The 25,311-nt window shown below is 33.7% G+C and overlaps 1 protein-coding gene across 1 annotated transcript; it reads left to right on the top strand.

The window, feature by feature from the left end:
• The first annotated feature begins 204 nt into the window (after positions 1 to 204).
• LOC131646923 (LOB domain-containing protein 38-like) lies at positions 205 to 1,484 on the top strand. Its single transcript, XM_058916850.1, has 2 exons — positions 205 to 606; positions 722 to 1,484. Exons 1-2 carry the CDS (start codon positions 423 to 425, stop codon positions 1,192 to 1,194), a joined length of 657 nt encoding a protein of 218 aa, XP_058772833.1. The 5' UTR covers positions 205 to 422; the 3' UTR covers positions 1,195 to 1,484.
• Positions 1,485 to 25,311: the final 23,827 nt, after the last annotated feature.

The raw sequence follows: 25,311 nt of genomic DNA, 5'->3' as shown, positions 1-25,311 counted from the left end.
TAATAGGAAACAAAAAAAATGAAAATACTCTAAACAGTGACACTATATCCATAAGAAAAAGTGATCCATAAAATTCCGAAGGTACTACAAAGAATCAACGGTGGAGAAACATCCATCCGCGGAAACACGGAGCCGCTCACACCCAAAACCTTGGAATCTCACACTCACACACACCCTTCTATACACAATCAAAAAAGTAGCTTTGAACGCAGACACACCCACTAAACTAACCTAACCTTAGTTAACTCCTAACCCTACTTCATTCATTCTCGTTCTCCATTCTCCTCTTCCTACTCTTTATTTATACCCCATTCCCACCTGCACCCAGTTCCATTCTCTTCTCTTCCACTTCTTCTCCTCATGTGAAGGAACTCTTGTTTACCACAATAATATTACAACAATACAAAAAAATAATAATAAGCATGAGTTGTAACGGTTGCCGTGTCCTTAGAAAGGGTTGTAGCGAGTCTTGTATCTTACGCCCTTGTATTCAATGGATCGATACCCCTGAATCACAAGGCTATGCCACTGTCTTTGTTGCCAAGTTTTTCGGGCGCGCAGACCTCATGTCTTTCATTTCCAACGTCCCTCAACCACAAAGACCCGGTATATATATATTTTTTTTACTTCTTTTCAGTTGTAGTTATTTTCGCTCAAACACGCTTAACTGAGTTTATTCGCAGCAGTTAATTAAAGTTTTTTCTTTATAACTATTATGCAGCTTTGTTTCAATCTCTGTTGTTTGAAGCGTGTGGAAGAACCGTTAACCCCGTTAACGGTGCCGTTGGACTTTTATGGACAGGAAACTGGCACGTGTGTCAAGCGGCAGTTGAAACCGTTCTCCGCGGCGGAACCCTTGGACCTATACCCGAGCTTCTCGGTTTAGACGACGCTTCCGAAGGTGAAGTCACATGTAACGACGCGCGGAAGATCCGAGATCCGAACTCGAGTTTGCGGTTTTTGAGTTCCGGTGGTAAACGCAAGCGATTGAGTGAAGCTGCGAAGGTTCACACACAGACGACGACTGATCTTAATCTCGCGTTGACCAACGGTTGCCGAAGGGAGGTTCGCCGGCAGGGAACACCGTCGTTGAATTCTGAGGAATCTGTGACGACGACGACGTGTTTGGAGAGTATGAACGGAGATGAGTACGTTCACGACGGAGACCGGAAAGTTCTTAACCTTTTTGTTTGAAGGATATTTCTTAGAGATTCGTGTTTTTTGTTTCTGGATCGTGCGATTAAGGGCTTGAACGCACGTTATTTTTGTCTTTTCTTAGTTATTTCTTTTGCCGGAAAATAACTCCGGCGAGATTTTGTAAAACGCCGGCACACGATTTTTCTCTGTTCTTTTATAAACAGGGAAAAAGATGAAGGTTAGTCGGTGAGGAATTTTTTTTCTTTTTTTCTTTTAAATCTGTTAAACATGTTGCTATGAAGGTGTCACATGAATATTAAATAATTAAATCCTAAAGTAAAAACATATTTTCTTTTTAATTAGTTTTTATCATATTCTAGTTTCATTGAATCATTAGTATTTTTATTATTGAATCATTGAATCATGAAGGTGGACAAAATTTTAAGTTGGTTTATTGTGATAATTATTTTTAAATAGAAGTAGTACTTGTTTTTGTTACAAATTTTCATTAAATATATATTTTTTTATGAAACTAAAAAATAAAATATATTGAATTACAACTATAAAAAGTGTGAAAATATTTCTTATTGTTAGCAATTGAGTTTATAGTAGTATAACTCGATTATATTCTAATACTTGTGTTCAAACTTTCAAAAGATCATAGATTTTAGACTAATGGAGTAAGTGATTGAGTTTAACAACGTAATAATCATATTTCATTACTTAAATAATTATAGAATTCTTTTAAGAAATATTAAAATTTAATAATTGAATTGTAAGTTTTTTTTTTTTTTAAATATTAGTACGCGAGACATAATTTTTTTAATCAATTAAATGAATTATAATAGAATATGTATGTAAGGAAAATAATGCTCAACAAATATAAATTAATTTTTCGTTAGCATTGTTTTTAAGCGTTTGATGACCAATGAAATCCTGTTAAAAATAAAAAATAAAAGTTTGATTCAAGCAGCTAAACACCTTTTTTGACCTCATCCATATACAAAAGACACGTGGGAGTTGTCTGTGACTCATTTCTGTGTCATCTACTAGGTTGTATTTATCCATACACAAAAAAACAATAGAAGATTTTGTTTCATTTATTTATATATCATTTATAAGAGATAGTCACTCAGATAGATATAAGGGATACATATATTTCAATATAGAGTTTAATGGTAATACAGTGTAAAAAAAAATTACACATATATTTAACTAGAATATTTTAAAATGTTAAATCATAAAAGTATTTTAAAATTTACAGTGTAATTGACGCTTTACATAGTTATTATTAATTGACAGTGTAAAAATAATTTACAATTGAGTGCACCATCTCTTTTCTCTAAAATATATATCATATTTAAATTTTAAACAGTTTTTTTAAAAACAATAGATGTGTTCGTTTTGGTAAGAGTTTAACTCATATGTGTTACTTAAATTAGATGAGTTTGAGTTGTTGAAAGTTACGTTTTTAACAGTAATATTTTATTATATTTTTATATAATATAATATTGTAAATAAATTATTAATATTTATAAAATAATTTTTTTTATTGATTATAATTAATAAAATAATTGAATAAAACAGTTAATAAGTAAGAGTAATGTAATGAAAATAATAATTGATATTATAAAAAGATAATTATTTTAAGATAAAAAAGATGAATACATAAAATTTTTGATGAGGCTGAAGGAACACCACAAAAACTATCCGCCAATATTTTTTTGACAAATAATGATTATACCATAGTCTACCAAGGAACACAATCAATTTATAAGTTGAAACACAAATATTGCGTGTTTACAAGATGCTTCTTAAAAAGATTAATACATAATTTTTTTGATGAGGCTGAAGGAACACCATAAAAACTATCCGCCAACGTTTTCTTGACAAATTATGACTATACCATAGTCTATCAAGGAACACAATCAACTTACAAGTTGAAACACAAATAGTGTGTTTACAATATGCTTCTTAAAAGCATATTACACAAATGAAATACAACATAACACAAAAGTGTTGACCAAGTCAACGAACAAAAGTTCCTTGCTTTTAACAGGTTTTCAAATGAATAGTGTTTCAGCGTATTCAAAAATTTGTTCGTTGTTCAGTGATTCGTCATTGTTGCAATCTTCCAAGTATTTATTATATGAGCATCAAAAGTTCTGTTGAAGGCTAAAGATGGAATTGCACAATCTCTTAGTTGTTTTCTTCGTAACGATCAGGAGAGAGTGGTAGACAACATTGTACAATCGTACAGTCCTTTCACCGCAAAAAATGCATAGTGGAAGGAATATTAGATTTGTACCATGTACACTTTTGTCTCTTGTAAAAAAACTTTGAACTTATTTTCTAATCTTCAGATGCTTTAGAAAATGTAGAGTGGTGAAGCGTGTTTAGAAGGATCAAATGTTGAAACGAAGTCTTTAGAACTTTGTCTTCAAAATCTTCAGAACTAGTTCTCCAAAAACTTTTCTTCACAACTTGGTCTTTAGGACTTGCGCCAAAAGTCAAATCTTGATAGTCTTCAGAAGCTCCCTTAGAAGAGTCACAATCAGAAGCGATGACTTGCATTCTATCAGAATCATAGTCAAAAGAACATTCCAATCTTGACTAATCATTGTAAAGCATCCTTTGTATCTTCCCATGGTCACAGTGTTTTGATTCCAGAAACTGATGACGTCACACGCCATTATATCAGAGTCAGAACTTGAAAGCAAAAGCGACACACTAAACAAAAACCATTAGGATACAAAATTGTTCTCTAAGATATCATGAATTATTATCATCAAAACTAAAAGCCAGGTACATAACCAAATCTTGTTCTTACAATCTCCCCCTTTTTGATGATGACAAAACCATGTATTTTGATAAACAATTTTACTTGGTTTTATCACTTAAAAACATATCAGAGTGAAATTTGAAACCTCCCCATGAGTTTTATATTCTCAATACTTATCTCAGCTTGTCCAGAGTCTCCCCCCGAGTACAAGACTTAGAGAAATGTTTTGAAAACTAAAACCATGTAATAAGCATGAAAGAAGCACTTTCCTGATAAAACACTTATCAACTTCTCAGAGTCTGATAGTGGTTTATCTAATCCTGTTTCATCCAACTCAGAACCTGGTTGATATAACTCGTTGATTTAACTCAGAACCTGGTTGATATAACTCAGTGATTTAACTCAGAACCTGGTTGAACATTTATCAACACTTCAGAGTCTGAATTTGATTTCTTGGTTCATCATCTTAGAGCCTGGCTAGCTATTAGAGAAAATGATGACTTGAAGTCTAGTTAATAGAAACAACAACAGTTATATCAGAGTCTATCAGAGTCTGGTTGAAGTTATATTAGAGTATGGTTAAGTTTCCTTTAATCAAAGGTTTTATTCTTGACTCATATTAGTTTGATTATAGATCAAATCAGAGCAACAAAATTTCTTCAGAGGTTCCTGTCTAAAAAAATCAGTGAACTTTTTCAGAGTTCCTGATCAATTCAACATTGTTAGAGCAAAGGAAAAAATCAAGGTGCGGAAATGTATGAGTCAGTTTCTTGGAAATAGATATATCAAAATCATTATACTTTCTCCCTCCTTTTGTCATCAATCAGAAAAGATTGCAAAAAGAACAAACTTTCATTAAAATATGTATGATAAAGATACAGAACAAATATGACAAAACGATAAACTAAAAGGTAAAAAAAATTATGGTGGGCTAGATAGTTTAGCCATGATCTGTGAAAGCATTCTAGTTATCTGAGAGTTGTTTCTTGCTTGATCTTCTATCAGCTGGTCTTGTCTATCCAGACATGATTTGACTGCTGCATTTTCTTGCTTGATCTCTTCTAGAGTCTTCAAGATTGCAGAAGGAAGAACAACAGTCTCAGATGCTGGTTTGAGAGCAGGTGTAGAGTCTTGAACAGGAGGCTTCTTAGATGCATGTCTAGAAGAAGAGACATTAACCATCTGAGTATCTGGTTCAGAAGCAACAATTTCAGGTGCAGGAAGCAGAAGCAACGAAGGAGGAGGTCTGCTAGCAAGCATTTTCTCATATTCCTTTCTCTGAGCATCCTTCACCCAGAAGTATTAGAGTTCCTCAAAATTGAAGTCCATTCAAAATATGAAGTTACTCCAAATAACTGTCCTAGTGTAGGAATCCTCATAAGCATTGCGATTCTCAACCAAATAATGTATCCTGTCTATAGCCTCATACTTAAACTGATTCAATAATTCATCCACGAATGTGAGGTAAACATCAGTTCTTAGGATTAAAGATTCATGGGAAGAGACGTAGGGTTGTGAGAGTCTATTTGGGAAGACAATGATTTCATCAAGGGATTCAGTATCAGAGGGTTTGTCAATAGGTTCAATGTTAGATTCATAGGTGGGGGAATCTTCTACTATGGGGGCATCTAGGTTAGTGGAATGATCAACAAAAAAATCTTGGGGAAGGTGTTCAATGGTTATGGATGTAGATTGATATATGAGTGTGGTTTATGGTTGGGTTGTTATAATGGGATTGGTTTCAGTGAAAGTGGGTTGTGTTTGTAGAGGGAGAGAAATGGTTATTTGAGATGAATGGGGTGGTAGAGGTTGTTCAGAAGTAGTAACTTTAGTGGGATTTAGATTTTTCTTGTGGGGAGCAGTCACTGTTCCAAATGCGGAAACAAGAGGTGGAGGTGGTTGTGAGGTTGAAATGGTGGAGGATGAATTATTAAACACGAATTCAAATAATGAGATACTATAAGAGGGCAAACTTACAGGAGTAAAACTATAAGCTTCAGAGTCCTGAACAAGTCCTGAGTTCTTGAGGAAGAAGAAGTTCTAGCAACCTTGGTTGATACAGAAGATATAGCATCAGCTTCTGGAGTGGTTTCTAGATGTCTCTTAGCAGAGTCACGAACCTTAATCTTCTCCGAAGGCCCTTTGCTTGAAGATTTATGATAATGTTTTCTCTTCTTCTTCTTATCTGGGGACGCAGAAGGTGGAGAACCGGAAGGTACTTGACTAATCAGAATGGTAGAAGTTGGAAGATCTTATGGAAACCTAAAAGGTCATAGGCAGGGAAATCATCCACTACCACCCTTCTGGAAGAGAGAGAGCAACTTTATCCATAGCTTCTGGATGAAACTTTATTTCAGGAATCAAGCTCATATTCTTCAGAGTCTTTCCATCCATATAATTAAAAATATTAACTAATAACTCCCTCTAAAGTTTAAGAGTCTCCACAAATTTTCTTTCCACCAGAAAATCAGAGAGAAATCTTCGCATAGGAATCCAATTTCTAGGTATAGGTTGACCATCTCTAGTTTCCCTGATGAGAACTCTTAGGTGACTGAAAAGAATAGCTGGAAAAGAAATCTTTCTTCCAGAAGTTATGTGGCATAACATACATTTTTGTTCATAGTTGACATAGCATGGGAAGTTGGATGAGGCACGATGATGAATGCTACCAAGAATGATGTTCTTCCAAACTTTCAAGTTTGTGTGAAGATTCTTAGCCTTGTTAGAATCAATTCCATCCTTAAAAATGATTGCGCTAAGTTGATAGTGCATCAGCAGTAGTAACATTGTAATTACTCTCCAGGATGATTCTATTTTCAAAACACTTTATGCTTTTTCCATCATGATTGATAAGTTTAGAAATGTTCTTGACGGAAATGCAGATGGGTTTTCCAAAAACCTTTGAGCAGATAAGACCATTTTCTGATACATAAGCATGTAGAAAGTTGAAATAGGTTTCCTAACCTTCAGTCAAAATAGGTTTCCCAACCTTGAACCCTAAAAATCTCAGAGAAGTCGAAATCATTGGCTTTGATATTTTCAAAGTCCACACGCAGTTCATAGTGAACTCTTAACTCATCCATAGAAGTAGAAAGACGAATTTCAAGATCCTGTTGTTCTTATTGAGCAGTTGCTGGGTTGAAGCGAGTTGAGGTGATGTTTCAGTACTCATTTGTTGTTGTTGAGAAGATGGAGATTGTTGAGTATCCATATTGAAGATACGAAGAAACTAGGGTTTGGATTTGTAGAGAGAACAAAGGGAAAAGTGAGTGAAGTGATTTTAAATGAAAACTTTTGATGTAATGATGAGAAAAACTTGAACAGTGTAAAGATTTATGACAAGAGGGATGCGTGAAATGAAATTTAACCTAATCCCAATAAAATCATTGTACCTAAGACGTCACTCAAGCGTTTGGGTGTGTTTCAAGAAAAGACAACTTTCTTAATTTGAACCATAAACCTTTTCACTTGCTTGAAAAGTATTAATATAGAGTACATTCTGACATGTGAGCACTTCACACTTTAGAAGTCTCCTTGTTCAAAAGCATGCAAACTCTCATAGTCTCATTATCATTCTGAGTCATAATCATTATGAGATTTTCAGCCTTCTTATTTCGGACACAATACCATCTATAAATATTTCAAAATGAATACAAATATATCTTCAGCAAGGGGTTTTGTAAAGATATTAGCCCATTGATGGTCTGTATCAACAAACTTTAAGTTTAAAAAAACCCTTTAGAACATAGTCTCGTATAGAGTGATGTTTAATCTCAATATGTTTAGATCTCGAATGTAGAATAGGATTCTTAAAGATACAAATCCTAGAAGTATTATCATAGAAGATAAGAAGGTTACTCTCAAATATCTGAAAATCTTCTAACTGACTTTTCATCAAGAGGATTGGAGTGCTGCATCTAGAAGCAAATATGTATTCAACTTCTGTTTTGAAAAGCGCTATTGTTGAATGTCTCTTGCTGGACCACGAGATAAGATTGTCTCTAAAAAACTAACAACTTCCAAAAGTACTATTCCTTTCAAGTTTGTCTCCAACATAGTCAACGTTACAATAACCTACTAACTTGTATTAATTTGATTTTCTATAACACAAACCAAGGTTAGTAGTACCTTTCTGAAACCTAAAAATCCTCTTAACAACTGTTAAGTGTGATTATCTAGGATCTGATTGGAAGCAAGCACATAAGTAAACAATAAATAAGATATCAGGCCTAAAAGCAGTCAGGTATAAGAGAGAACTTATCATACCTCTGTATACATTCATATCTACTTTGCTTGTTACCCCATCCTTCTACAGAATGCATGTAGGATACATATGAGTATTTAATTCCTCGCACTCCGACATATCAAACTTCTTCATAAGCTTTCTAGTGTACTTGCTCTGATGGATAAATGTCTCTTATGGACTTTGATTTATCTGGATTCATAAAGAACTTAAGTTCTCCCATCGGACTCATCTTGAATTCTGCTTGCATAGACTTAACAAATTCCTTTCACAAAGTAGCATTAGCAAAACCAAAAATAATATCATAAACATAAATTTGCACAACAAGAATATAATTTTTGAATATATTATAGAACAAAGTGGTATCAACCTTTCCTCTGGTGAAATCATTTTCTAAGAGAAACTAATATATTCAAAGTGAATCAAGATTTTCAAGAGCCTTTCATGATTTAAGATCTATTCATCAAAATTTCTGTAATGACAATGACTTTAACTATGTTTTTATTTGGTATTATGAATAGCTAAACCCCATAGCTAGAGGGTGTCCATGATTTGGATTTTGTTAATGATTTTGTCTTGAACCTTGTAATGACTACAATTTGACATATATTTGATTTACATTTAATTTATGCTCAATGCTTTCTCTTACAGAATAATCGAGAATAGGTTTACGGTTGATTATTAGGCAGAACTGTTAGTGTCAATGCTTAATTAAGAGTATTTTGTAGTAGATATTACCTAGAACTAGGGATACCCTATAGAAACTGGATTGTTCTTGATCATAAATTTCTTAATTTAATCTATAATTCTCTATGGACATAGGAGTTAATTTGAATGATTAAAGGTTTGTTCACCAAGGACTTAGGAATAAACACCCTTAAGAACCGGTAAACAATTGTGTCATAAAAGTTGTTGCAAGGTCATGTTATAATTGTCAATAAGTCCAATCACACACCTTCCTTAGCATTTTCACTCATATTAGTTTAAATTTGTTCAACAACTTTGTTTACTTTTATTTATCAATTTATTTATGATTAGCAAAATTTCCAAACCAAAACCCCAAGTTGATTTTGTTTAACAATACTGAAATTTCGACTATATATCACCAAGTAGTCCTTAAGATCGTTACTTGAGGTTTCCCATTATTACTATTTTGGTAGATTAGTATATTTTCTGATTTACCGGCCACTAATCTTGCTGGTTTACAAACTCTATTAATAAATATGCGACTCACTTCTTAACTACTTTCATTATAATGACTTACATTATATGTATATCAAATATATTAAATTAACAACTTTTACCATTTCATAAATTAAACAAATGGATACTTCCATATTTAAAACGCGTATGAGATGCATCGCTGTATGGATCACTTATTGATAAGTGCCAAAATATCGTTATTTTAAGTATATATTTGTGACACTTGTCGATTCTATTCTTTCCGTTTTTATAATAAAATCCCAACTTGAGTTTTGATTCGTTTTATGTACCATGATCGGAAAAATAGCAAGTGTATTATTTTGCCCCTGTAGTAATAAAGGGAAAATTCCTCGAATATCGATCTCAAGGACTGCGTGATATTATAAAGTTAGTAGGAATTCAATTAAACAAAAAGCCTTGGGGGTTTTGGTTTTTATGATTACGAATTAAATTGCAAATAAACTTAAAAAGGTTGATTTGGCCAAATAAGAGTAACATGCCAGGGTAGGTGTGTGCATTAACATGTAGCAATTCTGAACCCTTGTTTCATTAACAAAATTCAACTTATCAATTACCGATTCTTAAGGGTATTTGCTCCTAAGTCCTTAGTGGGCAAACCTTTGAACATTGAAATCCTAATCCCAAAGTCCTTCGAAATTAGTGATCAAATCAAGTATTATTATAATCAAGAACAATCCGGTTACTATAGGGTATCCCTAGTCCTAGATGATATCTACTATAGTATAATGGTATAAAAACCCTAACAATGGAGATCAATCCTAATTGTCAGTCATAAATCAATCCAGTTGGTCCGACGAGGTAAGCATTAAAAACCTTATACCATTAAATTGAACGTGAAAGAGAAATATGTTATTGAAATTCGGAATTCAAAATCATCACAAATGTTAATCAGGGACACCCCCTAGCATTGGGGGGTTTAGCTACTCATATCATCCAAAGAAATTACAAAGATATCAAATAAAGACATTACAATAGAGATGATGAACTTTGATCTTCAATGGCTTCCGCTCATGAGAGTTCTCTGTTCTTCTCCAATTGCATAGGCTTCTTTTCTCAATCCTCCAATTCTTCGTGTGGCAAAAAGATCCCTAATTCCTCTTCAAAACTCTCCTAAATAGTGCAGACTCACTTAAGTTGGTTGGAAATCCCAAAAACATCCTTGCAGGCAAACCACTGAACAAAATCACAAAAATCACTGAAATCAGCGTCAAACCCAACACGGGCCGTGTTGAGCAACACGGGCACCCGTGTTGGCTCCCTGTAATATTTGTTTTTATTCTTTGGTCCCAGGCTGTGCAACACGGGCCGTGTTGTGAAACACAGGCACCCGTGTTGCTTCACTGTTTTTCCATTCTCTCAAACTTCACTCCTATCTCTCTTCCTGACATGGCCGGTGTTGAGCAACACGGCCACCCGTGTCAGGCCTCCTGAAACATGCTTTCTGAACTTCCTCGAAACTCCGAGTTTTGCACTGATTTATCCCGATTTATCCATATGAGCCTGAAAACATTAAAACATACAACCAAAGCATAGAATGACGAATAATGAAATAAAACACTAAATAACATAACTTAAAAATACTTAAAAACAACGGTAAATATATGTGAGAAAACCACTGATCAAACTCCCCCAAACTTAAACCGTTGCTTGACCTCAAGCGACAATTACAAAAGTTAATGACCTTCAAAGCACACGGTGTTTATACGTGAGATATCCGTCTGTATTGATCAAGAAACAGTTGGTTCGGCATTCACATGACGCGACGAGTTTCTGTTACCACATTAAACCTCAAGCTCCCGTTTCGGATACCTCTCCAACTATGCTTTGTACTTAAGTCTCTTTCCGATTTTCCTCCTCTTTCATTCGGACAATCATATTAAGGCACTGCATTTCTTATAATAATCATCACCTGCATGAGATGAATCAAGACTTCTTATTTTCTTTTCCTGGCACCAAACTAGCAGCATTTGCTACTTTTAATTACCGATGAAATTTTCAAACTTTGCAGTTATATATTGTCCTTTTGGACGACGTTTGGGGATAAATCTCCTTTGGGCTGAATAACTTGGTGAGGGTTACCCAACTTAGCGAGCCGATTGCCTTTTACCACCTTTTCATCATTTGGTGCCAACTTCATATCTTTTTTTTCTCAACCAGTCATCATCCAAGTGAATCTGAATTATGCCAGACTGTATCAATAAACTACTCGAGAAGTACTTCTCAGGAGACAAGTACTATGGTGTAAATCTACACGTTGGACTCGTATTTCTTTTAGGGAACCAAAGGTGTTTAAACAAACCTCTTCTTGTCACATTATTCCGAACTTTCTGTCCTCAAACAATCCTCGCTTCATCTCTATATACTATTCCCGATCGCTCTTTAAGATCAAAACTCTTCAACAAAAATTAAAGTTTTGGTCAAAATTTAGGCAGAATTCACTTTATGGTTTCACATCATACCAATAACATAAAAATATAAAATGCAAAGAGAAGAGCCTTCCCCAAACTTGAACTAAACATTGGCCTCAATGTTTCAGAACGAGCTCGAGAGAGGTGACTCACAGAGGGTATTGCAATCCAATGATCACTTCCGAGCTTTCACTAGAGACGTCCTCTTTTATTTCCTGAAAATAAAATAAACAAACAGAGAAATTAATTATTAAAACCGTGGGTTGCCTCCCACGAAGCGCTTCGTTTAACGTCGCATGGCTCGACGGTCCATTACCCTTTATTATGGAGGGTATTTCCTTTTCCACACCTTGTTGCTTGTCACGTCCGCAACCACGAACTCATGAAGATGAAAAGCATGGATAACTTTTCTCTTCAATTTACTTCCCACATTCTTCTTCTTGACTTCCTTCGCCTTCTTAGGACTTTTGACAGCTACATAAGTTGGTTCCACCCGAGAGGCTATGCTTGAAACTTTTTCTTGGAGATGTTTAGGACTTTTGTCTTCTCCCTCACTTTCGATCATACCAACAGAAGCTTGATCATGTACACCTGCACTTTGTTTCTTGACTTCTAACATCTTCAAGGTCACTTCTTCATCAAATGATTTCACTGTTAGTGTTCCTTTCTCAATGTCAAAGTTGCAACGACTTGTTAACAAAAAGGGTCTCCCAAGAAGGATAGGAGTTTCTTCATCTTCAGGAATGTCCATGATGTGGAAGTCAACATGGAATACAAACTTATCAACCTCCACCAGTACATCTTCAGCTACCCCATATGATTTCTTGATGGTGTGATCAGCGAACTTTAATTTTGTCTCACTTTCGCTTATCTGTCCCAATTCAAGCTGTTTGAAGATAGATAGTGGTATTAAACTCACACTAGCACCAGAATCAATAAGTACCTTTTTAAACATTCTGTTCTTGATGGTGCATGGTATCGCCACTGCTCCAGGATCTTTCTTCTTGATGGGGATATTCCTTGCCGGCGAGACTATACCACACTTTTCAGTTGCAATTTCTGGTTCTCCTCCCACGGGTCTCTTTTTAGCAATCACCTCCTTCATAAATTTCTTAGACAACGACATGTGCTCAAGTGCTTCAAAAAACGGGAGATTAACTTCTAACTTTTTAAACAAGGCAGCAAACTTCTCGAAGTCTTTCTCTTTTGAATCTTTCTTTGTCACTCTGGAGGGGAAAGGTAGCTTGATCACCGGTTTAGTATCTTTCTTATTTTTTTCTTCAAGTGGCTTAACCGATGGTACCACAACTTCGCGCTCTTTTGGATTCTCTCTTATTTCCAAATCTACCTCAATGACCAAGTTGTCATCTATTTCCTCTTCTTTTCAAAATCTGTAGCTTTCTGACTTCTTGTTGTGACAACATTTATTTTTTCTTGGTCTTTCGGATTTTTCACAGTTGAGCTCGGAAAGGTACCTTGTGCCTGTAGAGTGAGATGCTGTGCTATTTTTCCCACTTGAACTTCCATATTTTTAATAGAGGCGGTGGTGTTTCTGTGGTTGATTCTTGTTTCTTCTTGAAACTGAAAGCACTGCCCAGCCAATCTTTCAATTGCCACTTCCCACTCTGCCTTCTGGGTGCCTTGTTGTTGTTGATCTTTCCAAGCAAAATTTGGATGATTCTTCCACCCTGGATTATAGGTATTAGAATACAAATTGTTTTGCCTCAGGAATTTGATTTCTTCAACCTACTTGGGAGTAGCAACACAGTATACAGTTTGTTGAGGGCCATTACAAATTTCACAGCTGACAGGTTGAGCTTGTTGAACTTGAGCCACCTGTTGTGTACCTATATTCATAGCCTTCAATTTCTTTTCAACTTTTGCAGCTATCGCATCTTCAACCCGAATTTTAGAAGTCTCTAACTTCAGATCAATTATTCCCTCAGGTTTGTTTGTACACCTGTCATACAACTCTAGATGCTCATTTGCAGCTATCGCTTCAATGATCTTCTTAATACCAGTGGCTGTTGAGAAATTAGTTGAGCCACCGGCTGCAGTATCGATCAACTGCCTTGTCTTTATTTTGAGCCCATTAAAAAATACTTGCATCTGTTCAGTATGATCCATGTTATGAGTTGGGCATGCTACGAGGATCCTCTTGAATCTTTTATAGGCATCTCCCAAAGGTTCACCCTCCTTCTGCTTAAAGATCAGAATTTCATACCTTTTTCGTAGAAAGACTGACGCTGGAAAATACTCATTCAGGAAGGCCTTTACCATCTCTTCCCACGATGTGATACTTCCCGCTGGGAGGGAATAGAACCACTCTTCTGCCTCTTCGGCTAAGGTGAAAGGAAACATCCTTAGCTTCTTGGCTTCTCCAGTATGATCATCAATTTTCAGAGTGGTGCTCATGGTCAAAAATCTCTGCAAGTGCTTGTTTGCATCTTCATTAACCTTTCCGGTGAAAGGCTTTCTTTCGCGCTGAGTGATGGTGCTTGGATGCAATTGAAAATTAGGAACATTCACCGGTTGGTTGACAATTGTTAGTCTCCCACCCGGTGTATTCGCAACACCATAGTCTCCGAGGAGCCTTTCTTGAGGTTCCCCCATAACTATCTCTGACTCTGACTCTGTATCTGATTTTGACCCTGTATTTGAATGATCAGAATGGTCTGAAGCTTCTTCCTCTTTTTCTGGTTCTGGAATTAATAGTTCTATGGTTGACTCTGCCAGTCTTGCTTGTTTAGCTTTTCTAAGCCTAGCGTGCAAAGATCTTTCAGGTTCTGCGTCAAAAGATAAGTCAGCTAAGGACTTTCCTCGCATACAAAGATTAGAGCAGATTAGTTGAAATTAAACAAAATAACAAAAATAAAGCTGAAAAATAAAATTTTAGTTGCTGAGCAACAAAATTTTAATTGAACTAAAAAAAACTCTATACTATGGCAGTCCCCGGCAACGGCGCCAAAAACTTGATCGGAAAAATAACAAGTGTACTATTTTGCCTCTGTAGTAATAAAAGGAAAATTCCCCGAATATCGATCTCAAGGACTCCGTGATATTATAGAGTTAGTAGGAATTCAATTAAACAAAAAGCCTTGGGGGTTTTGGTTTTTATGATTACAAATTAAATTGTAAATAAACTTAAAAAGGTTGATTTGGCCAAATATGAGTAACATGCCAGGGTAGGTGTGTGCATTAACATGTAGCAATTCTGAACCCTTGTTTCATTAACAAAATTCAACTTATCAATTACCGATTCTTAAGGGTATTTGCTCCTAAGTCCTTAGTGGGCAAACCTTTGAACATTGAAATCCTAATCCCAAAGTCCTTCGAAATTAGTGATCAAATCAAGTATTATTATAATCAAGAACAATCCGGTTACTATAGGGTATCCCTAGTCCTAGGTGATATCTACTATAGTATAATGGTATAAAAACCCTAACAATGGAGATCAATCCTAATTATCAGTCATAAATCAATCCAGTTGGTTCAACGAGGAAAGCGTTAAAAACCTTATACCATTAAATTGAACGTGAAAGAGAAATATGTTATTGAAATTCGGAATTCAAAATCATCACAAATGTTAATCAGGGACACCCCCTAGCATTTGGGGGTTTAGCTACTCATATCATCTAAAGAAATTACGAAGATATCAAATAAAGACATTACAATAGAGATGATGAACTTTGATCTTCAATGGCTTCCGCTCATGAGAGTTCTCTGTTCTTCTCCAATTGCATAGGCTTCTTTTCTCAATCCTCCAATTCTTCGTGTGGCAAAAAGATCCCTAATTCCTCTTCAAAACTCTCCTAAATAGTGCAGACTCACTTAAGTTGGTTGGAAATCCCAAAAACACCCTTGCAGGCAAACCACTGAACAAAATCACAAAAATCACTGAAATCAGCGTCAAACTCAACACGGGCCGTGTTGAGCAACACGGGCACCCGTGTTGGCTCCCTGTAATATTTGTTTTTATTCTTTGGTCCCAGGCTGTGCAACACGGGCCGTGTTGTGCAACACGGGCACCCGTGTTGCTTCATTGTTTTTCCATTCTCTCAAACTTCACTCCCATCTCTCTTCCTGACACGGCCCGTGTTGAGCAACACGGCCACCCGTGTCAGGCCTCCTGGAACATGCTTTCTGAACTTCCTCGAAACTCTGAGTTTTGTACTGATTTATCCCGATTTATCCATATGAGCCTGAAAACATTAAAACATACAACCAAAGCATCAAATGACGAATAATGAAATAAAACACTAAATAACATAACTTAAAAATACTTCAAAACAACGGTAAATATATGTGTGAAAACCACTAATCATACCATTTGACCATTTTTCATTCATTTTATAGGTATTGATGCATATCAGAGCCTCGAGTAATAAAGTGTCGAAGACACAGCTTCAAATACGCAGTTTTGGAGCAATAAAGAGAAAATTATTCAGAAGGCCGCTTAGCCAGAATTGTTGCGCACTACCACTTTCAATAACACATGCATAATTTATTTTCTGAGCCCGCTTAGCGAGCTCAACTCGCTTAGCGAGGTCCCCTATACCGGCATAGATATTTTAGATATTTTTGGCAGCCAGCTCAGCGCGCTTAGCGGGGTCTGCTGAGTTTTGTTTTTCTATAAGTAGATTCCTTCACATTTTTAGGTTATGGTTTTAGGGGGTTTTGTGTCCCAATTCCATCAATCATATTTTTAGGTTAGATTATCTTAGAAAACAACACCGGTTCGTGCATTTGGATGATTAGAGGCGGATTGCTCATCAATAGGAGTTAACAACCCGTGAGATGTTTGGTTTATCTTTTCTCCTCTTTGTGTGTTTTCTTTGTGTTTGGTTTGTATGTATATTTACTCAAATCTTATGTATATTTATCGCTCATGGCATTGTATAAAATCTGTTTTACAAATCGTTATTGTTATCTTCCTTAATCTTTTTGCATTTATGTTTGGATTTGTGTTGCTATCGAGATAAACTTCATGAATTATAGTTAGGGATAAACTTCTGTTAGTTTCTAGACTCTAGAGACAAATTTAGAGCTAACAATCCCTTGCGTGTCGAAGCTTAATGCTTCAGTGTTTGAGTTTCGCGCGAGAGATCTCCGACGCGAGAATACAGATGTTCTCGCAACTTTGCGTTAGATATAACCTTGGTTGTGATTTATCTCGTTGATGCTTCAGAGATGAACACTGATGTGAGAGATACGTGCTGATAATGACGAGTGTTGTAGGTTGAGTTCAACTAATCGATAGGTTTAATTTTGCAACGAATGAGTGTATTTGCATGCCTGATAAGTTATTCTCTCCGAAGAATGTATTTATTTTTCTGTTTTTACCTTTTTTACTTTTATATCATTTAAACCCAAGTTAGAAAACATAGAAAACTTTGAGCAACATTCTAACCAACCATTCTCAGTGGACACGATAGTTCTCAGAGTAATACTTCCAAATCTTTTGCTTGTCGATATATCGTGTCAACACTTATGCTGCAATGGCCTGTTGATCCACCCATAACATGCCCATCCTTATGTCTAAACCAAGATATCATGGCAATGAAACCGTTAAAGGTTGGTATCACTTCCTAATTCATAAAGGTTTTTGTAAATGGAGATGTACAAAGATTTATATTCATAATATTAATTGTAGCAACAGGGAAAATGTTGTCAAATTTAGTTTTTGATTATTCAATGTATTTGCTTTCAATCTTATATATATATATATATATATATATATATATATATATATATATATATATATATATATATATATATATATATATATATATATATATATATATATATATATATATATATATATATATATATATATATATATATATATATATATATATATATATATATATATAACTTTAACATAATTAGATTACCATTACATCAAACATAAAATACTTGTCTTATTGAAGACCATGAAATTCATTACACGAAAATATAGATAGTAACTCATAACTAAAACACATATAGTTAAACAACACCATAAGATTTATCAGTATCTTTCTTCAAGCTAAGCATAATAACTTACCTACTAAACCATCCTACTTATATTTAAACAACACCTTCACATTCAAAGACTTACACAATAATTTCCAAAGACGACAACCTCATTCATATTCTCCAGCATTCAACCTTCCTTAACGTCTCTTCATAGTTGCATACATCATTTCTGAATGTAAGCGGATCATAAAACACAAATCATTGCCAACTCTAAAAGATCTCTTTGCAACCAAACTTGGAAAATGCGTCAATCAAAATAGTGGACAAGTTCATACTTAATCTAAATATAAATTATACTAAATTCAAAAATTATCTTATAATATAACTTCACACCATGACATATTTTTCCGTCTTTGATGCTTGGGTAATATTTTTCTCCCAATACATTTCATCGGCCAATTCTTCTACATCCTCCTCAGGCCTATTAATTTCTGGGAAAAGATGATGTGGTTGAACTTTATTTGGTTGTTGTCGTTGGTCTACTTTACTCCTCGTCTTACCTATTATTGTCATCCTCTCATCCATCTCAAATTTTGTTTCACTGCACAATCATAAACAGAGTGATAATCACCCATCATAATTTATGGTGGGAAAAAAATGAAATCAATTTATTATTCATGGTAGAAATCCAGTTTTGAAAGGATGTTTTTCATCTTGAAGGCAACAATTTTATCTACTTTACTGATTTTGAGAACATTAGCCAAGTACTTGAGAAACCAAGTGTGAGAGAATCAATGTTTACTTCACAGATTTAAGCAAACAAGACATATCCAAAGACAAAAAAATTTGACATATTATCATTTTTTCTTCAAATTTTGTCTATGTAAAAATACAACGATGTTGGAAACCATGTAAAAAAGGCTACACAATTAACAGACTAATTTGGGTTCCTCTAAGTACAGATGAATTATATTACTTGAGGATGATGCTAAAAAATTTGAGAGGACCAAATTTCTATAAAGACATCAAAATAGTGGGTGGAAAGGTACATTTTATTTTCAGGGATGCGTGTTTTGAAATGAGATTTCTTGAAGATAATAGTGAATATATAGCAGTTATAAAAGAGGCAAATGATTCGGGCTCAGGTAACTTCTTGAGAAAGTTATTTTTGACTATGCTTTTGTCAAGTAACATTAATAGACCTTGTGAAGTATGAAAAAGAACTTAGAATTGGCTATGTGATGACTTCCTATATGAACAAAGACTGATTGTTGAGAAACAAGTGTGAGTGGTGTTGAGAAACAAGTGTGAGTTCTAAGTTCCACATTGCTTAGAAAAGTGGAGGTTTGAGCACTTTATAAGTGAGAGAACCTATACACCTATCACCTTAAAATTTTGAGTGAATATGAGGTGTCTCTCTCATTTGTTTAGGTGAGTCTTTAGCCTTTTGGAGAGTGTTTGTCCCAATGTGAATGGTCCCCCTTTAGTGATGACCCATCAGTGCTATTAGATCCTATTTCGAGAAAGGGACTTGCTCCTTGTGTCGATAGTCTTCCTGACATGGTGGTCAGGAGGCATGCCTCATTGAAGTGCCCATGACGAGATAAGGGTGTCTCTTAGAGGCGGTACAAGTAAGTTGATGAAAGAGCTTCCACTTGAGGGGGAACATAGTTGATGGACTCACACTTGAGGGGGAGATTGTTGAGAAACAAATGTGAGTGGTGTTGAGAAATAAGTGTGAGTTCTAAGTCCCACATTGCTTAGAAAAGTGGAGGTTGAGCACTCTATAAGTGAAAGAACCCATACACCTATCACAATAAGGTTTTGGATGAATATGTGGTGTCTCTCTCATTTGTTTAGGTGAGTCTTTGACCTAGTGTTTGGCCCAATGTGAATGTTTACCCCTTAATGATGACCCATCAGAAAAATGTCAACTAACAGAGCTCTTTGAGTATTATATTTTTGAAATCATACTATTTTAAATGATCATAGGAATTTTAGTACTATAAAATAAATTTTTGTTACTATGTTTTGAAATGCTAAGGAATAGCTCAAAACGCATGCAAGTTCTATCACAAATAATTTATTACACTTATATACGACGTAATTTTTTTGATGTTTTAGTCGTTGGCTTTGTCAACAATGATTCCAAAGTTCCCGATTCTTAAATCTTTTAATCCTTCCAAGACGCTTCCAATGATGTTGATATCAAGTAATACCTTTTATTCTTATTGATCAGTACACCGTTGTTTCGTATTTTGATCTTCATGATATATAATAAAAGTTAAAACAGAGAGAGGATGTAAATCCGGTGATATGTGTTCCTTTAAAACACGTTTGGAATACCTTCCAGAAGTAAATCCGGTGAGGTCGCAACTGAATAGGTTAGACTGAGTTTCTTTAGGAATTTGAGCCAGACGATGACTGTATGCATGAGCTCAAGATGAAAGCATATCTTGCTTATTTCTCGATTGGGAATCCTATTTATACCTCTAGAATGATGAACCGCAACATTAATGAAGTGACCCTTTGAGTCCCTTAGTAATGACAGCTATCGTAACCTCCGCCGCCCTCCATTTAAGAAACGTAACGCCTGTAACGGCCTAAGCATATCCTGAATCCGTAACCGTCATAGCCAACTAGGACAACCAGCTACCGAGGTGGAGAGTGGTGAATTCCTCCAACTTGAGGGGCTAGTCGAGTAAAGAAGATGACCCGATTAAAGAAGATGTATCCGACCTACTCGACGGTATGCTGCCAAACTGACCTCACTGCCATAGCCGCTTATATTCGCACCGACTTTTCAGGTCGGTTTAAGTATTTTTGGTATGTACTATGATAACTACTTTGATATTGTGATTTAATATGTTACTGATTATATATATGATTTTAGTTAATTTTACCAAATATTTTACTAAAATCAGGGGAGGTTCGGGCTGAGCTAAAAACCACAATCTACATGCTCATTCAGAATATATAGTGTTAGAAGAAAATAATATATTTTTTGTTTTGGTATTTTAACAACTGAGATATTAGTCACGTATTACACATGAAGCAAAGTCATAACCACTGTTGTTATAAGATCATACAGTGACCAAGAAGTTTGTTAAGCCACATGATATGAAACCTGAAATTATATAAATGAACTATAATTACATGTCACCAACCATTTACCAAATGATGTTATTATTGGCATCTTCCATTTTATTTTGTGTATAGGATTAAGCTTATATTTTGATCCGTTGAAGTTTGTATGTTTGAAATCATACTGCATAACATATTCATAATAAAATTCTATGTTTTGAACAATAACATATTCATAATCAAATTTTATGTTTTGAACAATAAAATACATTTACTCAGAAGATATCATGAGAAGATGTCATTATAGATATTCTAACATTATATTGAGTGCACATCAAATTAATTTATGTTTGTTATATGCCTTTTACAGATTTGCAATTGACTGAGAAAGAGAGAGAAAATTTAACACTTGTGGAAATTGAGAAACTGTTGTAAGCAAATAGAAGAAGTTTGAAGGAATATTCCGTCCGGTATGTCTTATCCAAAAACTTATGTCAGAAGGGATATAGGCAATAGACTCATTTATAAAGAACATGACTACAATATTGATATTAAACGACAAAAATTACATGATTTATTTCGTTCACTTCCAGGGTAATTAACTTACTAACACCAACTAGTCAAATACCTGTGCGACCGCACAAGTAAATTTATTTGATACGATATAAATTATATTTAGATATGTATCAAAATTTAAAATTAGCTATTAATTTTAAAATGAATAATAATTATATAAACTTAGTGCATGTTTGGTTTGGCTTTTGAAAAGGCCAAAAGCAATTCTAGAGGTGTAGAATCAATTCTGGACAATTTTAAGATGTTTGGTTTGACAAAAGTAGAAATGATTCTGTCTCCAGAATTGATTCTACTTGAAGCTAGAATTTGTAGCTTCTGCCTCCAGAATTGATTCTAGATGATTTTTACACTGTAATTTATTATTCAACTCACTTTTACAAAAATGTATCCAAACATAAATCAATTCTGCAAAACTCAATTCTGCTAGAATCAATTCTACCAAACTCAATTCTACTAGAATCAATTCTGTCCACCGCCAATCCAAACACACCCTTAATTGTATTAAATAATCAAAGTAATTATTATTTAAAATAATATGTACTGTGTTGATAGCGACCCGTAAAATAAAAAAGTTTATTTGATACAATATAAAATCTATTTATACACAGATGCAAATTTGAAATAAATTATTTAATTATAAAATTAAAAATAATTATCATGCAAAAAGGGCCTAGCACCCTCCCTCTTATCAAATAATAATAATAATAATAATAATAATAATAATAATAATAATAATAATAATAATAATAATAATAATAATAATAATAATAATAATAATAATAATAATGCTAAAATGACCCGTGAGATAAAGAAATACAAAAAAAGAAATTTTGATATTTTGAAATAAGGATTTTGTCTTTTAAATCAAGGTAAATTATTGATTAAAATAAAATATGAATAATGATTCGTGGAATAAAAAAATTATTCAATGCTATATAAAATGTATTTATAACAAATGCAAAATTTGAAATAATTTACTTAATTGTAAAATGAACAATAATCATATAAATTTAATTGTATTATATAATTACTAAAAAAAAGAATTGTGACATGAAAAAAATTAATATTTAAAAAAAAGATTTTGTCTCTCAAACTAAGACAATGGTTGATTAAAATAAAATAGATATTGTGTTGATAGTGCTACGTGAGATAAATAACTTTATTAAAATTAAAAAATAGATTATTATTTTTTTAGTGATAATAAATAAAGAGCTTAAAGGTAGTGCACTGTCAGTGTAAAATTTTTTACACAGTCAGTACATCACAACCCTTAAAAATAAATACTTTATATGTGATTTAAAGAAAAAGTCAAACGTTTACAAAAATTAATGGTTTGGATTTCACTGACAGTGTAAAACTGCTTTACACTGTCGGTGTATTTCCATTAAATCCATAAATAAATAGAGAAAAAAATTAAAATGAAAATGAGAAAGTGTGAGAAAAAGAAATGTGAGAGAGAAATTTGAAATTTGAATAAAGAGAGAGAATGAACATATATAATATTTAATTGTGATTTAATTGCTTAAGTTTGAAAAGTGAATGCCACATGTCATGTTGTAATAAGAGATGAGAATGAAAAAAAGTAAGCATTACTTAATTACTAAAATGTCCTTTTCCGGGTGAAAATAATTTGTTGTGAAAAGACAATTTAGAAAGTTCATGCAATTGAATTGTTATAGATAGATAGTAGACTATAAGTCAAAATTATAGTATTAAATGATAATGTGTTTTTTAATGATAATACTTACATTTCAATTGATAGATGAATGACGTACAATTTTTTATAAAATCATACAAGTTGTGAACAATCAACGAGGATGAGTATTTTTTTTACATGGTTATGGAGGGACTGAAAAAACTTTCATGTGAAGAACTTTATCAAGTGCATTTAGTTTGCAAAAAAGTTTTACTCATTGTTCCTTCGAGTGGGATAACTTCATTGTTATTATCAAGTGAAAGACAACACACTCAAATTTCAAAATTCATGTGCGAACAACACTTGAAAACTCTACTTACAATATTGAAAAAATTGTGAACATGGAGAGTTATTGGTACAAACATGAAGGTGAGAAAAATATACAAGAATTAGATAACTTTTAATTTTTTAGAATCAGTAGCTTTTGAATCTAACTAAGATTAGATTCTAAGCTAGAGTAAACAGCAGCGGAATAATTTAAAGTGCAAAAAAAAAAGTAAATCTCATAAAGAAATTATCCTGGTTCCTTTATAACGAGAGTAGCTCAACCCCCTTGTCACACAAGAGTTTTTCACTATAATCAGAACCTGATTACAACTTGCTTAAACACACCAGTTCAAGACTTTCTGCTCAATGACACCTGAAAGAGACTTTCTTGCCTAAACACACCCATTCAGGACTTCCTTGCTCAATCAACCTGAAAGAGACTTCATTGCTCAATCTAACCAGAAAGAGACTTCCTTGGTCAAATACACTGTTTGAGATTTTACAAATTGTAAACAAACTTATTAAAATTACAACAAAAAGTACCTGATATACAATCAGAGATACAAAGAATAACACAATCAAAGATCTTGTTACTTGAGATTTCTTAGATATACAAGTGTAAGAAACTCTCAAGTTTATGTACAATACAACAACTATGTATGATTTATGTGTGCATCAATATTCTCAATTATGATGTACAAAATCTTAAACAATACTAAACTTTAATTGAACTTGATTTAAGTTTATAATCAATCTAACTTAATACGATAGTAACCCTCTTCAAAAACAAACAAAAAAAAACAAACCATTAACTACATCACCCGTACACAACAAAGTACAACAAAAATATACAAACAAACATGCTTACCTTTATCATTTTAGAACGATGTTCTTTCAACAAATATAAAGGATGATATAAAAATAACAATAATGAGACAAAACAACAATAACACTAATCACCCTCATCAAGAGGTAGATTAAGATCTTCCCTTACAATAGTTAAAGTGTGTGCTAAATAACCCATTTCACTAAGAATATATGTATACACAATACCAACAGGGAGACGCAAAATTAAACTTTTATAAATCTGAAATTATGAACAATTGTTGTATGTTTAGTTTGATTTAATTTTGTCCAAAGTGATTAAATTGAACAAATTTAGCAAACTGAAGATAAGAAAAGGAACCTAGATTCAAAAGCTTCACTGCATCAACCAATTATAACAATAACAAAAATCAACAAAAAAAACTATATTTGAAAAATCAATAATAACTTGCATAGATTCGAACCTTGAGCTTCAATTAGATCTTCTCTAAGCCGTAAAATCAATAAGGCTTGAAATAACTAACAATCACACCAATGATGGAATTCATCAAATTTGGATTTTTGAATGTCCATATCCATGTTTGCTGAAGTATCATCTCCAATGACGTCTTCATCAGAATCATCATCTTTGTCTTCATCACTAGGGGTGTACATGGGCCGGTTTAGGATGGGTTTGGCCAAACCCAAGACTTAACCTATATTGGACACTCCGGTTTGGGTCATGTAAATTAACCACCTGTTACATCAATGGGTCGGTTTGGACAAATTCACTAATTTTCGATTTGGGTAGTGGGTTGTCCAAATAAATTTTTTGCTTATTAACATTAAAGGACTAAATGATAAGTCATTATATTTTTTTCATAAAAGTTACTCAAAATTTGTATCTTCTTAAAAAAATTAGATAATCTATTTTTCCAATATTTTATTATTATATAATGATAATATCAACTAATAAAAATTATCATAAAATACTAACAACAAATTAAATTTGCATGACATAAAGTTGTATTAGGATTAAAATAATGAAACATTCAAAATTAGTTAATGTCATGGTTCACTAAAATAGTAAATGTTTATGTGTCAAAAAAAATTAGTAAATATTTAGAGACTA

This window comes from Vicia villosa, linkage group LG2, assembly GCF_029867415.1.
Source record: "Vicia villosa cultivar HV-30 ecotype Madison, WI linkage group LG2, Vvil1.0, whole genome shotgun sequence".
Taxonomy (NCBI): domain Eukaryota; kingdom Viridiplantae; phylum Streptophyta; class Magnoliopsida; order Fabales; family Fabaceae; genus Vicia; species Vicia villosa.
This window is presented reverse-complemented; position numbering and strand designations above follow the sequence as displayed.

What these genes read in the sequence shown, in the direction of transcription:
- LOC131646923 (XM_058916850.1), top strand. Translation starts at nt 423, where the DNA reads ATGAGTTGTAACGGTTGCCGTGTCCTTAGAAAGGGTTGTAGCGAGTCT. An exon ending in CCCTCAACCACAAAGACCCG is followed by an intron (nt 607 to 721) that starts GTATATATATAT and finishes ACTATTATGCAG; the next exon opens with CTTTGTTTCAATCTCTGTTG.